Source organism: Meriones unguiculatus, chromosome 17 (genome assembly GCF_030254825.1).
Source record: "Meriones unguiculatus strain TT.TT164.6M chromosome 17, Bangor_MerUng_6.1, whole genome shotgun sequence".
NCBI lineage: Eukaryota > Metazoa > Chordata > Mammalia > Rodentia > Muridae > Meriones > Meriones unguiculatus.
In genome coordinates this window covers 38,702,122-38,718,346 of record NC_083364.1, presented here as the reverse complement: position 1 = coordinate 38,718,346, position 16,225 = coordinate 38,702,122, and the positions used below count along the sequence as shown (strand labels likewise).

General features: G+C 52.3%; 1 protein-coding gene across 1 annotated transcript in view; it reads right to left on the bottom strand.

Annotated features, from left to right (window-relative positions):
* The window catches only part of Adcy5 (adenylate cyclase 5), a 143,383-nt gene that overhangs the window by 38,067 nt on the left and 89,091 nt on the right, over positions 1-16,225 (bottom strand). Inside the window, exons 2-3 of the mRNA XM_021634635.2 lie at positions 15,101-15,250; positions 10,777-10,898 (exon numbers count right to left, since the gene is read on the bottom strand). Coding sequence (XP_021490310.1) covers positions 10,777-10,898; positions 15,101-15,250 — 272 coding nt within the window. The remainder of the gene's footprint in view (positions 1-10,776; positions 10,899-15,100; positions 15,251-16,225) is intronic.

The window sequence follows — 16,225 nt, the reverse complement described above, 5'->3', positions numbered from 1 at the left end:
AATTTTAGATTAAACCCAGGTATCACACTCACTGACTATGCCTCTGACACCCTAGGGTAGGAGAGAAAACTCCCCAGCCCCTCAGAAGCAGGACGACCTTGTGGCCAGGTGACCCCAGCTCTAAGCAGAGCAGAGAGAGAATGAGGAAGAGGACAGCCCCAGAAACACGAGGCAAAGGTGTGCGACTTCAAGGTCTCTTCAAGCCGAAGGTCACTGAGCCACTCAGAGGAGACCAGCCTCTGTCACTGTCCTCTGCAGAAGCCCGTGCCAGCTGTGGGAGCGCTTTCTCCGCCTTATTCCTTTCACCACTCTTCCCGCCAAGGATGGGCAGTCCTCAGACACCACAGTCCCTGGGCTGGTGGCCCTCAGGGTCCTCTGGGGAGCTTTCCTGTGGAGAGGCCTCAGAGCCACAGCCCCAGAGATTCTACTTTCATCCATCCAGGGTGGGGCTCTGCTACGATTGTCTTGTTGTTGTTGTTTTATCTTATTTGAAGTGTCTCTGGAGGCTCTAACGTGCAGCTAGAGATGAGCACCACAGCACTGGCTTAAATGGCACCTTCTCCACAGGATCCCACCACCCGGGTTTAAACACAACTTCCCAAGCTGATCGTCCATCTCTCCCGCATCTTTCCCCTTTGCACGTGAGCCATTCAATATGCACTCATCCCCTATTAACCATTGTTTTGCCTTCCACCGTTTCGGTCACCTACAGCCAACTGCAGGCTAACACCATCCCGTGCAAACTGTAGAAACGAACACTTTGTGAGTTCCAAATGGCCGGCCTTTCTGAGCGACGTGAGGGAATCCTGTTCCATCCTACTCAAGCCTTGTCTGGGTCCAAGCCATATCTCTTGTCTAGCGACGTATCCACGCTGTACGTGCTGCCTGCCTAGCAGTAAGCTAACAGTTGGGTATCACAGTCCAGATAGCTTTCTTTCACCCCACGGTGGCTTCAAAGCACATGAATAGAAAAGAAAGCTGTAAGCATTCCTTCTAAAGAGTGAAAGAGCGCAGGTTTATTGTAGCACTGCAGAGGCAGGGTTTGAGACTGTCTGCTGGAGAGTCCAGGCAGGCCTCTCCTGGGGGTCTGGTAAGTACCCTCCACAGGGGAAGCCCTGCCCTGAGCACTGTGGCTGCCACTTACTCTGCCCTTGTCACCTCCTCTTCCTGGAACGGGAACTCCTTGAGGAAGGGGTTCTCACCTCACTGACTCACTGCTGTACGCCCCCCCCCCGTACCCCGTCTCTACAGAGTTTGCAGATGAAGGGCTGACTGAAGACAGGCTCTGTCTGCTTTGCCCTTGGCTCTACCCCCAGCCCCCAAATCTGGGCAGTAACTCCTATGTCACAGGTGCCCGTGTTAGCTTAAAGGGCTGCCATTACAAAGTAGCATAAACTAGTTCTGGATGACCAAGGTCAAGATGCTGGGGGAGCTAGGGCTACATTTCCCCTGAGTGTACTTCATCTAGGGTGGCTGTCAGACTTTGACATTCCTAAGTCAGAGGCTGTGCTGTTCTGCCTTTAGCATCTGCGTCGTCATGCAACAATTCCCTCTTCTCATAACAACATAGGAATCATAGGACAAAGGAGTCAGACTCCTTTGACAACTATGAGCTAACCTTAACCTATAGGCTCCGTGAAGCTCCTGCTGTAGTCTCTCTTACCTGAGGGGATTCAAGACAGGTGTAACCTTGGCTTTCCTGGACTCACCTTGTAGACCAGGCTGGCCTGCCTCTGCCTCTGCCTCTGCCTCTGCCTCTGCCTCCCCAAGTGCTGGGATTACAGGTGTGCCCCACTGTTCCAATCTTAATGCATATCTGAAGTCATGATAACACGGAAGCTGTGCTTTACCCTACACACACATACATGTGATAAAGTTTTACCTATGGCATAGACATGGCAAGAGGTTAATGATAAAAAATAGGACAGCTGTAACAACATACAGGTACGTAAATGTGATCTCTCTTAAAAGTCCTTCCTGTGCCACTCAGCCTCCCTTCTTCTTGCATGTGGCTGGCCGTAGGTAACCTAAACTGTGCAAAGCAACATTTTGGAATAGAAGGTCACATTCACAAGTGCTGGGGGGAGGGGGGTGTCAACACTTCAGCCTGCCTTTTAGGGAGACAAGCAGCTCAGCCCATAGCAGTGCCTGATGCTTATTCTTTGAAAGGAAGAGAATGCTCATGACATCAGTGTAAGTAAGAGAACAAACCATGAGCCCTCCTTCTGCCTCACAGGGCCTCCTGAGGTCCCAGCATGCTACCTCAGAGAGAAGCCTGTGACCCTTGAGGAGGGGGAGGGAGGGTGGAGGGTGCCTGTCCCTAGCAGCCCTCACAGAACCACTGATGGTTCCCAAGGCCAGAGGACAATATGTGATCATCACCAGGGAGGTTTGAAACCTGAGTTCTCTCAAGCTGTTAGGGTCTTCTCTGAGGCTCTCTCAGCTCCTGAGAAAAGTGAAGGCAAGGCACAGCCACCAAGGAGTCATGCCAGCAGGTTTTCTAACCTGGGTTTGGACAATTTCACACGAGGTTTCTGAGGCCTCAACTCTGACCCCTGAAGACCTCTCTGGCCCATCTGTGGAAACTGCCACCTACACACGCATTCGCCCTCTGAGAGGCACAGCCTGTTCTCTGTTCTTTTGTGGGAGAATTTTGCTTTACGGCTGTCCCTTGTGGAGGCTCCTGTGTGTCAAGGTGTCTCCCCAACACAGACTACCCGTTCTGCTGGCCTGAGTTTCCTGGCCATATTGCTGTGGATTCCATAGCCCAGCACCAGGCCCAGACAAGCCGAAAGATGTCAGCTTAGACATTAGCACATTCAAGAGTTCCTCTTGGCCACACTAGTGGGTCAGTAGATTGGCTAGTCACTGGGATTAGGTCCACATGGAGAATGCTTCCCTAATGACCTGTCCTCTGTCACCCCCTAGCTAACCTGCCTGCTCCTCCAGAGACACAAGTGTGGGGCAAGACATCACTTACCACCACAGGCCCTCTGCAGCCCTGCCTGGTCCACAGGCATTTCCTCACACTTGTCCCTTCTCACTGCCAACAGACCTGCGATGTAGGAGTTGTCAGCACCTGGTCCGGATCCCACACACAGAGCCACACCCTGCAACATCACTGCACACTTAGGACCGGGCGGGCTGGCCGTGTTAACAGCTGGATCCTGAGATTCCCGCCGCCTGTCTCCTCAGCCAGATCAGGGCAGGGGGGGTGGGGACGGAAATGACGCAAGGTCTCAGCCTACCTCTTAGGATGCTGATAGCACTGGGACCGGAAGCACCCTGGGGTGCTTCCGACGTGTGGGGGTGAAAGCTACTGGTTAGGCCTGTGCAGGAAGCCATTTCTTTGGATCCGACAGAGCTGTCCCCTGCAAGCACCCACACTCAAACTTATCCAAATCACACAACTTAAGACACTGGGGTTGGTGGCCTTCTCAGGTAAAGGGGAACAATGAGTCATTCATAGCCACTAAACAAGCTGGCACCGCCAGGTGTGAAAGAGCAGTCAGTCACACCAGTTGTGAACAGTCACCAGAGGGCCAATTTTTTTTTTTTTTTTTTTTTGTCTTTTCCTTAACAGATGGTTTTTAAAAGCAGGAGGCAGATGAGTCAGCCTCAGTCAGAACCACCTGAGGCACTGGCTGGGCAGGAAAGGGAGGATGACCAAGGACTGGACACTGAAACACTGGTGCCCATAATGCCATTGGGGGGGGGGATCTCCCTAATATGGCCATAGCTTCTGCACCCTGGCAGGGATATTCCTTCAGTAACTGAAGTCCAGGAGGAGAAGTCAGGGGACCTGGGATCAAGGCCTATCCTGCAACCCACTTTGCTAGCTAGCCCTTGGGCCTCATGAAGAGTCCAGGCTACCCCCTACCCACATCCCACCCTTACCACTCGAGCAAAGGAACCTGACGGCATCTTCCAATGGTGTGACAGGCTTGGGAAATGCCTTCTACAGGAGAGACCCACAGAGGAGGCTGAACCAAGACCCAGCCACAGACAACGGGATCCGCGTGAATTGCTTTTCTTTTCCACACCACCTACGCTCTCCAATTTCACTACAAAACATAATCCTTTATATAATAAAAATAAAATGTTTATGTTTGAAAGGCTGAGAGCAAATCACGATTTTTTTTCTTTTCCTCTTGGGACCTGATTCTGATCCACTCCTCTTCACCATGCCTTTCTCAACTTAGCCCACTCAGAATAATCCTGATATCTGGATTTTTAATAGGATCTGACCCACGGGTCACACTTGTTTGTACCTGTCTCAGAAATACAACTGGGCATGCTCATCCTCAGTGCCTTTCCTGGCTTGCCAGAGCCTTGAGTTTCAGAGCCCAGAGCTAAGTCCCTGCTGATTGATGGCTCTGTTTCCCACTAGTCCTCATTCTGTCTCCTAACACAAGTGTCGGCCTTTAGTGAACCCCCTGTAAGGAGAGGCTGAAGCTCTTGAGCTCCTGACAGGTCCTGTCAGGAAAGCTGGAGTGAGGAAACCTGTGTGGGAATTCCTCAAAAAAAAAGCATATCAGTTTACTGTTTGAGCCAGCAGCCCCATTTCTGGACATATCCACAGACAAATTGAAAGCAGAGGTATGAATAATACTTGTTCACCCATGCACACAGAGGCATCACCCAGGACCCCTGAAAGGTGAGAGGTGCCTGAGGACGCTTCAGAGGAAGAAAGGGCAGCCAGAATCCCATACACAAATGGAACATCACGAGACTCGACAAGGAAGAAGATCTTGGCAAATGCCACAGCCGGGTTGGACCGTGAGAGCACTGTGCCAAGTGAGCCAAGGCAGCCATGAAAAGAACAAATTCTGTAGGGTTCTACTGATAAGAGATGTCTAGAATAAGCAGACTGATGAGGACAGAAAAGAGAAAGGAGGTTTCCAGGGGTGAAGGGCACAGGGATGTGTTTAAGGGCTCCACAGTTTCAGATTGGGAACTACAGCTCTGGGCGGGGGTGGGGGTGGTGGCTGCATACACACTGAAATGCAGATGATGCCGCTTAGAAGGATGGATTTGATTTGATTTGATTTGATTTTTTATTTTTTTTTTATTTTATGTGTATTAGTGTGAAGGTGTCAGATCCCTTGGAGTTGGGGTCATAGACAGTTGTGAACTGCCATGTGGGTGCTGGGAATTGAACCCAGGTCCTTTGGAAGAGCAGACAGTGCTCTTAACCACTGAGCCATCTCTCCAGCCCCAAGGACGGATTTTAAACATAACAGATCTTATGCTGGATCTATCTTTCATTTATTTACATATGATATAAATAAATGTGTGGGTATGTACAGGAGCGTGCAGTTGTCCATGGAGGCCAGAAGAGAGTGTTGGATCCCCTGGAGCTGGAGTTACAGGACGTTGGGAGCTGCCAGATGTGGGTGCTGGGAACCGAACTCCAGCCTTCCATAACAGCAGCAAGCTCTTAACCACCGAGCCAGCTCTCTAGCCCTTTACACTATGTAAATTTTAACACACACCAAAAAAAAAAAAAAAAAAAAGTATAAGTAAGAGGTCCAACCCCAGTGTCCCCCAACAGAACTGGCTGGGTTGTCAGCCCCTGCTGCCACAGCCAGCCATCTGCACAGCTCTAATGTTCCTGTGAGAGCTGGGCATGCCCGGACAGGGCCCTTTCCACAGCAGTACCTGGCACACAGTAGGACCTCAGTACATGTTTACAGGGCCTTTGCCCTGCATAACTGTTAAGGAATAGAGGTGGGCACGCTTCTGGCATCAGGTTTGAGATGCCCACGGTCCGCTCTTCACATGGCTGAGGATGGACTGGAGGTCGGGCACTTTCCACACTCTGCCCCCAGAAGGCACACTCCACCCTTGGGTATCTAAGCATCTCAGACACGGTCGGTGATCATTATAATTCAGAACCACACCACATGGTGGCTGAGCCAGACGCTACGGCAACCTGGGGAATGCAGCCATGTCCTTGAAGGAGACAGCGGAGAAGATAACCTTCAAAGGGGGAAGGAATTGGAGAGAGAAGGACAGGAGGGAGGAGGAAGCCCGAAGGTCATCCCCACATCCCTTCAATGTGGGGAGAGGGCACACCACCTCATTCTCAGCCTAAGCTAGGCAGCCCCTCGGCTGGACTCCTGCCAAAACCTCAGGGTTCATGGGTACCATGAAACGAGGCTTTAGATTCAATATCCCATGAGAAACTCTATCAGAAATGGGGAGATGAGGAGCAAGGGCAAGTTAACTTGGAAATAATATATTTCCAGGCAAGGGTCTACCCCTCCCTAGAGGTGGTAGCCTTCTGTCCCCTGCTACAAGGAAGAGTCTGGAATGGTCATAGCCCATCCTACCACCTAACTCACACTAGAATTTCTTAAAACCTAAGAAATTCCAGTGTGAGTTACAGAGGTCAAGGGGCAGGGGTCACCTTCATTCCGAAGAACCACCAAGGAGTCCCTGGCATTCTCTGCCCCCTGACCTTTGGAGTGGTGGATTGCCACCAGATCTTGAAGCTAGCCTGACAGTCTCCATGGCCATCAGAATATGGACTACTAAGCAGGCTGGGGCTAGGGGCTTTCCAAAGATGTATCCTAACTTTAACTGTCCCCATTTGGTACTGCGGTAGTTTGAATGAAAACAGTCCCCACCAGCCCATAGGGAGTGGCACTGTTAGGAGGTGTGGCCTTGTTAGAGAAGGTGTGTCACTGGGGGCGGGCTTTGAGGTTTCAGATGCTCAAGTCAGGCAGTCTGTCTCACTCTCTTCCTGCTGCCTGACGATCTGGATGTAGAGCTCTCAGCTACCTAGGTCTCCAGCACCATGTCTGCCTGTGTGCTGCCAAGCTTCCGGCCCTGATGATGACGAATTAAACCTCTGAACCTGTAAAGCCAGCCCCAATTAAATGTCTCCTTCTGAGAGTCACCATGTGCATGGCATCTATTCACAGCAATAGAAAGAAACCCTAACTACGACCGGAGCCTAACTTCAAGTCACTGCAAGAGCAGCACACACCTTAACTTCAGGAAGCTCCAGAAATGGCATATACCTTCAAGTCACCTCCAGGGATGGTGTCCCTTGGCTCCAAACCATGGCCCCCAACTCTAGTGCACCTTGGCTTAGAGCAGAGGTGGCACATACATTAAACAGATAGATAAACACACAGGCTACAAATGAGTAAACAAGCGCGAATCAGGTGACCCACCCATCATCCCACAGTGCACGTGTGTCATTCTGCTCCTTGCAGACACACGTCTGGCTCCACCCCACAGTGTGGCCTCCTGGCAAGAGTGACCTGGTGGGTGCATACCTTTAATCCCAGCACTCAGGGAGGCAGAGGCAGGTGGATCTCTGTGAGTTCGAGACCAGCCTGGTCTACAAAGCAAGTCCAGGATAGCCAGGGCTACACAGAGAAACCCTGTCTCGAAAACTCAAAGAGTAAGCTGCAATTTCTACATCTTCCTATACTCCACCTCTGTGTCGAGACCCCTCCGGGAATCTAACAACCTTTTCACAGGGGTCGTCTAAGACCATGGAAGATGCACAGACATTTCATTACGATTCATAACAGTTGCGTTATGAAGTAGCAACAAAAACACTTTTATGGTTGGGGGTCACCACAATGCAGGAACGGTATTAAAGGGTCACAGCCTTAGGAAGGTTGAGAAATACTGCTCTACCCACCCTGAGGCCCGATGTCTTGGCGGGAGTGGGAGTAGAAGCCGTATCTGAGCTGCCAGCCACAGGGGCTGACGCAGCCCATCTGTCAACACTCATCAGACAGGAGAGGCATCTGGGACCTCACGCTACAGCTAGTGGCAGCCCAGGACCGAAGCATTCTTCAAGCTACTCGGTCAGTCCCTGCTGGTACCCCAGGAGCCGTATGCTGTGGTGTTGATTTACTTGCTTTGTGGCCTTGCTCTTGGTGGGGGCAGAGAGCAGCATGCCATCACCCTTTCTAAATATTACAGCTCTGCAGAGAATTGAAGAATGTGACTCATCACCCTTTCCCTCTCCAGCTAAGAACCCCAGGCCTTTCTCTAGTGATTACGGAAAGGAGAACAACCCGAAAAGCTACTGAGACACCACAGCTGTCTTCACATCATTCCACTCACTCTTTAACCCACAGGAAGCACAACCGTTGCTACCCTATGTGCAGATGGGGAAACTGAGGTTCACAGTGGGCTGGTGCCTATAACCTGCCTCGTTCACACAGCCAGTACATAGCAGAGATTTTTAGCCAGGACCCAGGCCTAACCTCTGCACCCCATGGGTTCTCCATGGGCCTGGCTCCCTTGTGTTTTGTTGTTCGTTTTGTTTTTTGTTTTGTTTTTCAAGACAGGGTTTCTCTGTGTAGTCTTGGCTGTCTAGGACTCACTTTGTAGACCAGGCTGGCCTAGAACTCACAGAGTTCCACCTGCCTCTGCCTCCCAAATGCTGGGATAAGGGCATGTGCCATCACCGCCCAGGTCCCCTTGTGTTTTTAAACTATGATGTTTACCATTACCCCTCAGTCTGAAAGTTCCCCCTCCAAATCTGAGACTAGAGTGAGCATGTGCCTCTCCTACAAGGCTGCATCCAGGCTATGACCCAAGGAGAGGACCCCAGCAGGAGGTTTGTATGACTGTGGTACTCTGACGTGTGTTGTAGAATCTATCCCTCCCTGGGGACTTAAGATTCGGTCTCCTTGAGCACCGCAGCATCTTCGTTTTTCTCTCCTCCCATCCCTTTGCTGATTGCTGCCATCCATCTGGCTTATCCTGGACAGAAACATCCACTGTGACAGGGGCCTGACTTGTGCCTGGTGGGTAGCAAGATGGCCCTGAAACTTTCCTTTTAATAGCATGTGGTCACTGCAGGGTCACTGCCAGGAGTGAGGACAATGGTCCCCAGAGATTATCACTGTGAACTAGGCAGGTCTGGGTACCCCCCTGAGCAAACCTCTTTGCCGGACAGCTGAAGCTAAGAACCTGTGCCATGTTTCTCAGAGCTGGTTGTTTCCGGATTGTCTGTGCAGCCGTCGGTGGACGCTACCAGATCTGCTGAGCTCAGAACAGCTAAAGAAAGCACCTTTGTTCCCTGCTGGGGACTCAGTCAGGATTGGTGAGGCTATGAAGACTGGATGGAGAGAGGGTATCAGGGCCCATCTCTGACAAGCTGAGGCCATTTGAGGAGCACCCCTTCCCTTTTCAAGCCTCTTGCAAAGCTATTTCTTCCACTGTCCCGAGGTAGAGACCTCAGATCGTGTGAGAGTCCTGGAGTGCCTCGGCCATGTGGTTGGAGACACAGAAAATATACTGCTACACAGAAAGAGAGAGAGAGAGAGAGAGAGAGAGAGAGAGAGAGAGAGAGATCACTCCTCCCTCTCCCCTGGGTCTCTTTCCTCACAAGCTTCCTCTCAGAGACCTTGTCCAAACCACTCTATCTTCAGACAGAAACATGTATTCAAAGTCAGAAGGTCGCAAAGTTTGCTGGGGACAGGTGTCTCTCTTAGCCAGATGCTGACCATGGATAGAGAGTAAATCTCTGGGCCTTAGCCTCCTGGTTCCCTGCACAGTGGGGGCATTAACACATCAACCTCTTGGCCTTGTGGGGACCATGGGAACACAGGAAGCATGCAGGACGTGACCATTTCACAGGCAGAGGAGCCAGCGCGCCTCACAGGGCCCAGGCCCATCAGTCACACGACAGCCTCCGCTGCACCTCAGCCAGGTGGCCATCCGCCTGGGAGACCATGGTGGCTACTGGCCATCTTGGCCATATCATCCTGATATGGAGCATGGATGGGCTATAGAGGAGCTGTAAGATCCCCCTCAGACAAAGCACAAATGTATGGTGCATCTATACTTTCTGCTCCAAGCCTTGGCCTTTGGGTTTTGAAAGACAGGTGGGAGGGGTGAGAAATGCAGAATGGTAGTCTCCGGCTTCAGAGCACGCCGGGAAGCTCTATGGATCTGCTGGTTCTACAGGCAAATCACAGTGTGTTTCCTCTCCGTCTCTGCCGACAGCCAAGATGGGGGCAGTTTGCATGATCCGGTGGCTTCCTTGATTGAAAACAGACCTAGCCTCCCTTCGAGGACTCAGGAGTTAGGAAATTTTGCCCAGGAGGAAATAACTTTCCCGAAGCTCACAGTGGCTCCTTTCCTGGGCATATGGGAGAATCACCAGGCTCTTCAGAGCCACGGCGGGTGGAGACCACCTGTACCGCTGGTGTCCCTGTGGAACTCATAAGCAGATTTTGCACTCTATTAACCTACATCTGTTTGCACGTCCCTGCTGTCAGTGGCTTCTGGGTAGGGAAGGCAGCCAATGCGCAGTGGAGGCAAAGTGGGGCTTTGGGGTGGGGAGACTTGCTGGCTGCCGGGGCCTTCAGCCCAGGTCTCAAACGTCCAACTGGATCTATACATTAGGAAACACTGTTTGTGCTTCCTGTAGGGATGTCAGAGTATCAGTGATGACGTAGGCAAAGCCTGGAGTGGCTCGCACGCATGGGTTTAGTGGACATGCAAGAGGCTGGTAAAGAGGACTATCAGGAAGAGGACACGGGGGCCCAAGGAATGTGTTCTGTCTTTGTCAGGTGAGATGTCCCCCAATAGCTTATCTGCTCCTTTTCTCCCCCTCTTTCTCTATCCTCTCTTGCAGCCTTCCTGCCTACTTCAGATTAAACAGTGCTAACTCCCCAAGCAGGCAAGGGCTCCACAGTATCAGGCCACCCCGTTAGGCTGTGCCCCCTTGAAGGGGAAGAGCTAAGGCTGTTTCCATCAGGGTCCAGCCCTCCCACCTGGCCTCACCCCTACCTCACATTGTCATGTTTCTGGATGTAAATCTTGTGGAACATCATATCCTCCTGCTTGGCGTTGATGTCTGCTTTCATCTCCATGGCAACATGACGGGGAAGGACAGACAGCAGGAGACGCTCCTGAGGAGGGAAGCAAATGAGCTTGTCACCATTCCTCCCACATCTCCAGTGAGTCCCCTGTCGCTCACGCCCGTCCCCCTGCCTGCAGGACCCAGGACAAGCCGCCAGGCTCTCCTGAGACCTACAGGCATAAGAGCTGTGTAAGGGGAAAGAACAGCTGGAGTCATGTCCAAGGTTCTCTAGGATACCTCTTGGTCCACGCCTAGCTTGCCTCCATTCTGCTCGGGGCAGGGCACTCCTGACAGGGCCTTGCGTATCAAGCAGCTTGGGTTAAAACTTTAAAATCCTCCGTGGCCTTGGTCAAACTACTATGGACAGCATTAACTCGACTCATTCAACAAGTCATCAAGGGTTCATAGATGCCTACCACGTGCCGGGCAGCATTCCGGGTGTAAGAATGAGAGCCATGCACCTACAAGCAAGCAAAGCTCCTCCCGGGGGCTAGGAGCAGTCTGCCTGCCCTCGGCTGGGAAGACTGCAGTCATTAAAGAAGGCTTCGTGACACCCAGAAGAACCAAGATCCCTCAGAGCCCTTCCATTCCAAATGGGAGACAGTGGCCCAAGAACCACAGAAAGGAAAGTTAACGTTGAGGAACCAAGAGAAGGTAAAGCCAGTCACAAGAGTTCTGGGAGAGAAGCAAAGGGATGGGACAGGGCCACACTGTGGCAAGTCATGTCAGCTAGTTATAGAGTCTGGACTTCATTCAATTCCTCAGTTTTCCCCCCGAGGTCTGTTCTACTTCAAGGTACCCAGCTGCCTCCTGTGCAGAGTGGCTCTGTCTGAATTCCACAGCCTTGGCTCGGGGCCAAGCCCTCTGCCAGGCTCACACACCTAACAACTCTCTCCTCTCAGGCCTTTCCTTCTGGCTACCTCTCCTGCCCATCATTCTGCACTAAAATTCTGGGTATCCCACCAATCAGGTAGCCCCGAGACCTTCTTGCTTCAGTATCCTTTCGGGTTCCTCCTCCTCTGGGTGCCCAATGAAGCATGCCCTCCTTCTGTCCTCAAACTACTCTTGCCTCAGGGAGCACATTCACTGTTGAGCTGTCGCCGCCATCCATCAACTCTAATGTCACCTCCACTCATAGCCAGCCCAGGGATGACTGGTTTCCAAATGCCCACCTCTGTGACATCACATCCCCAGCGACATTCACGCTCCCTCCCCTGCCTTCCCTTGACTTTGCAGAGGACACTTCCACCCTGATTCTGTAGAAACTGCTTACGGTTCTAGAACTTTCCTCTGGTGTACCTTCCTCTCCTCTCGGTCCCAGGCCAAGCCCTGGCGTTCAGCACTGACCCAGGATGGGCTCTTGAATTTGTCTTTTCCCTTCTACATCCTGCTCCACTGTTCCAGCGCCGAGCTTGCCTGTCTCTGGGGTTCATGCTGCACCACTCTGACTCCATGCCTTCCCCTCAGCCTTCCCAGCTGCCTGGATAGCCCAAATCTCTCCAAAACATGGTACTATAGCACTCCCCTGCTTAACATCACCACAGCAAGCAGGGTCCTGGGCCAGCTAAACTCACCATTCCTTACTCTTTACTGCAAACCCCTGTCCTCCCACCTGGCCCCACTCTCTACCCAGCACCCTTCCTCCGCCCTGTCCTGGCTATAGGACCAGCCCATGCCCCAGCCTGGCCTCTCTCTCTCTCTCTCTCTCTCTCTCTGCTCTAGGTCCTCCCTATCTCCTCAACTCTTCCCTGGGCATCCATGAATTAAAAGTTATGTTCTACCCCAAGTATAAGAACCATGAGCACTTTCTGCAGCTCCTGGAATTTTTCTTGCCTTTGTGTATAAGTCTCTGAACTGGGACCAGCATCTTTATATGCTACAAGCCATCCTCTTGCTCAGGATACCTGTTCCTAGCAGCTGCCCAACTCTGAGTCTTCTTTATAGAATCACTGATTCTCTGGTATGTCAACAGCCTTTCATCTATGCCTCCCTCCCAGGCAGGGGCCTGTCTTATCCAGTGCCACAGTCCAGTGTCCTGTGTTCTGTTGTGAAAAATGTAGCTTTCTGAGGTACGTCTGGCCTCCCAGGCACGTATCACGGAAGGCCACCTCACATGTACTAAGGTCTCAATAAACACATGCTGGTGAGAGAGACATGATCTACTGGGCGGTTTCTGTGGCGTGAGGTAACTGGGAGAAAACATGCTCTAACTGTAAATGCCAGAAACTGCCATACATCCGGATACTTTCACACCAAGGGTTAATGGCATGAGTAAGGGGAGGAACAAGGCTGAGTGCCTTCCTGACATGGAATTTAGGAGCTGAGCTGAGACCCTCCAAAAGCTCCCCTACATAAATTTCTGGCTCTGGCTGGCTGAAAGCAAGCTCACTCTCCCACTTCTTGACCTTAAACATGGTCAGGCCTTCCCTAAATCCCCCTGGACTTCAGTGGCCTGGCCAGGATCAGACCAAGTAGAGTGATAAGCTATGAAATGGTAACTGTCTGAGCTGCCATTGTGGCTCATGCCTGTAATCCCAGTCCCTGGAGACTAAAGGAGATGAGAAGAATTCAGACCAGTGTGCACCACACAGGAAGACCCTGTCTCAAAAAACCATGACAGCTATCCTGTCATGGGAAAGACAGGGTCCAGAGTGACCCTGTAAAATGGAAGCCAAGGAAGGTGTTCCATTCTCAGGGGAGAGGCGCTGGAGCTGATAACAGGGAGAAGAGAAGGCTCTTGGGGAAGGCGGGACTTAGGGGGGTGAGCTGGTGTGTGGGTAAGGTAAGCCTGTCAGGGCAATGGGAAGACTCAGGGATACTGCTGAGTAGTTTCCTTCAAAAAGCTGGGCCAGGCAGGAGCCCAGGCAGGGTTGAATGAATGGAAGCCAGGGGCAGAGCTGGGGCTACATGAAATTCAGCTGGGAGGGTACCTGTGTAGCAGGCACAAAGAATCTGGGTAAGCTGAGGAGATGCCAGGATATAATCCCAGGATCTGGGAGATGGAGGCAAGGGAAGCAGAAGTTCGAGGTCACCCTTAGCTAACAGGTTCAAAGCCAGCCGGGCTATCTAAGGTTGTGTCTCCAAAGTGGGGAAGCAAGAACAAGGACAGCCAGACTTCAGATTGGTCAGTGTCCATCGGGCCCCTGGCAAAACACCAGAGCCACACAGGCAGTGTTAGAGAGGAAAGACAGGGACAGGAGGACCCGGAAAGCTCACCCCCAACCTGGCCATCTGGATGTCAGCAGCTATGCCACCGTAACCATCTAGCATGCATCCCTACGAGACAGAGACACCCACACTTCAGTGAGCAGAGTGGCCACAGTGTGTGCTTTTCCACTCTCCTGGCCATTCTCTTCCTGTCTCCAGTCCAAAGAGAGTCCTTCTGTGCTTACATCTGCCATGGGGCCTGATGGCGTGTGGCAGACAGGAGGCCTCTGCCAGTGTTTGCTGAGAATCCATGGAGAGGACCCAGTGGTCTACAGTAACTTCCAGGGTCATGCCTGGTCGGAGAGTGTGGAGAGCCATTGCCCTGCTGACTGCCCTCTGGGGATAGCCTCCACTCCCTCAGCCTCCTGTCTGGTGCTGCCACAGAGGCAGTGATAGAGGGGAACAGGGACAGATAGCCACCTGTCCGGGTTACACACAGGAAAGGAGCAGAGGTGATCCAGATCTGAACCACAAAATAAGACCCCATCCCTCAGGGTGAGCAAGAGCAGCTGGAACCTTGATGCCAACCTGAGTTCCCACCCCACCTTACCCAGGAGAAATTCTGAGAAATTCTGTTTTCTCTTGGCACAGAGCTGTGGCCTTGTCAAAGGCCAGGTTCTTTGGTTAAGTGTAGTCTGGGGAGAGAATGGACCATCTTCCTTCTCTGACGTATCCACTCCCAGAACTGAGAGAGGTCCGGGCACCCAGAGGGCTCATAGTGCCTGTCCCATCTCCACCTCCTTCCCCGGGGCAAATGCCTCCATCCAAGCTGGAAATACTGGCTATTTTCACTTCCTCAACTCCTGGTGGCTCAGGATAGAGGAAGGCTTTTGTCGTTTGACCACAGGGCCACAGAAGGGGACCACAGGCAAGGGGCAGGATAGGCCAGGAAGATCCTACAGAACCCCAGAGTTGACTCCCTGTGGGAGGAGGGGCCAGGCAGAGTGATGGGCATGGCCTTGGAGGACAAGCCGAGACCCAGCCAGCTGCTCCCCTGTGCAGGCCTTGGCTGTGGTCCAGGCCTCCTGGCTGCGCCTCACTCACCTGCTGCTGGTTCTCCCGCTGCGAGTGGAGCCGAGCCTGGATACACTCCCGGGTCTCCTGAAAGGCCTGTCTCTGGGAGACCTCAGCCGGGTAGTGAGTGCAGACACCCACGATGTTGGTGCAGGAGAAGATGAGGGCATTGGAGACAAGCTGCAGAGGGAGAACACAAAGCACAGGGTACTCAAGAACACAGCAGGCACGGACACCGGAGCCCTGCCCGACCCCTGGTCCTCCAGATCCCAATGTGCAGAGTCACCCCTCCTCCCCGCAAGTCCACATCTTAGCACATTCACACCTAGCCACTGACCAACAAATGCCCATGTAGCTACCACAAGACTAGAAGGAGTGAGACTTAATGATTCAGATTTTCTGATGTTCTCGAAGACCTAAGCCTGGTTGGCCTGTGATGGAGGCACGCTACCTAAGGAACACAGGGTCCCTGAACAATCATATCAAATATGCCAGAAAGATCACACATTTAAAAACCCTACTGACAGGGCAGGGGGTAGCAATGAGAAGGCTCCACAAGGGTGGTGGGTCTTCACTTTTGAAAGCGTGAGTTGATTTAGCACGAAGGGGTACCTTCCCAGAGAGGCCCTGATCAAAACCAGCTCCCACTGAGTCCAGGCCACAGCACCATGGTCACCACGCTGGGGAATGAAACTGGCCTGGGGGGGAGGGGGATGAGGGGAGGCTCAATTCCTTCCTCCCCAGGCTTCTATTCTCTGCACCAGCCCGAGGTTCCTGACAGCCCCAGACTCCAGCATCTACCCTCTCCCTACTCCCCATGGACCCCCTGCTCCATGCTGACGGAGATGTGTGTGGGAAAGCATTTCCACCCTGCTGCTCGGCAGACCCAAGGCTCGGCTTCTTTTGGAAGACTAAGGTAAAACAAAATGATACAGCAGAACCCGACACCCCCCCCGCCAAAAAAAAAAAAAAAAAAAAAAAAAAAGGGCAAGAAAATGTCACCCAACAAGCCCTGTGAACTGAGGTTCTTCAGAATGGACTTGGCAAGCAAAGCTCCGTGGATATGAACATGCTGAACCTGGTCCTACCCTTGCTCTGAGACATGTGGTCTAGAAGCCAGGAGACAGGCTGTGGCCTGTAGGCTATGAGGACTCT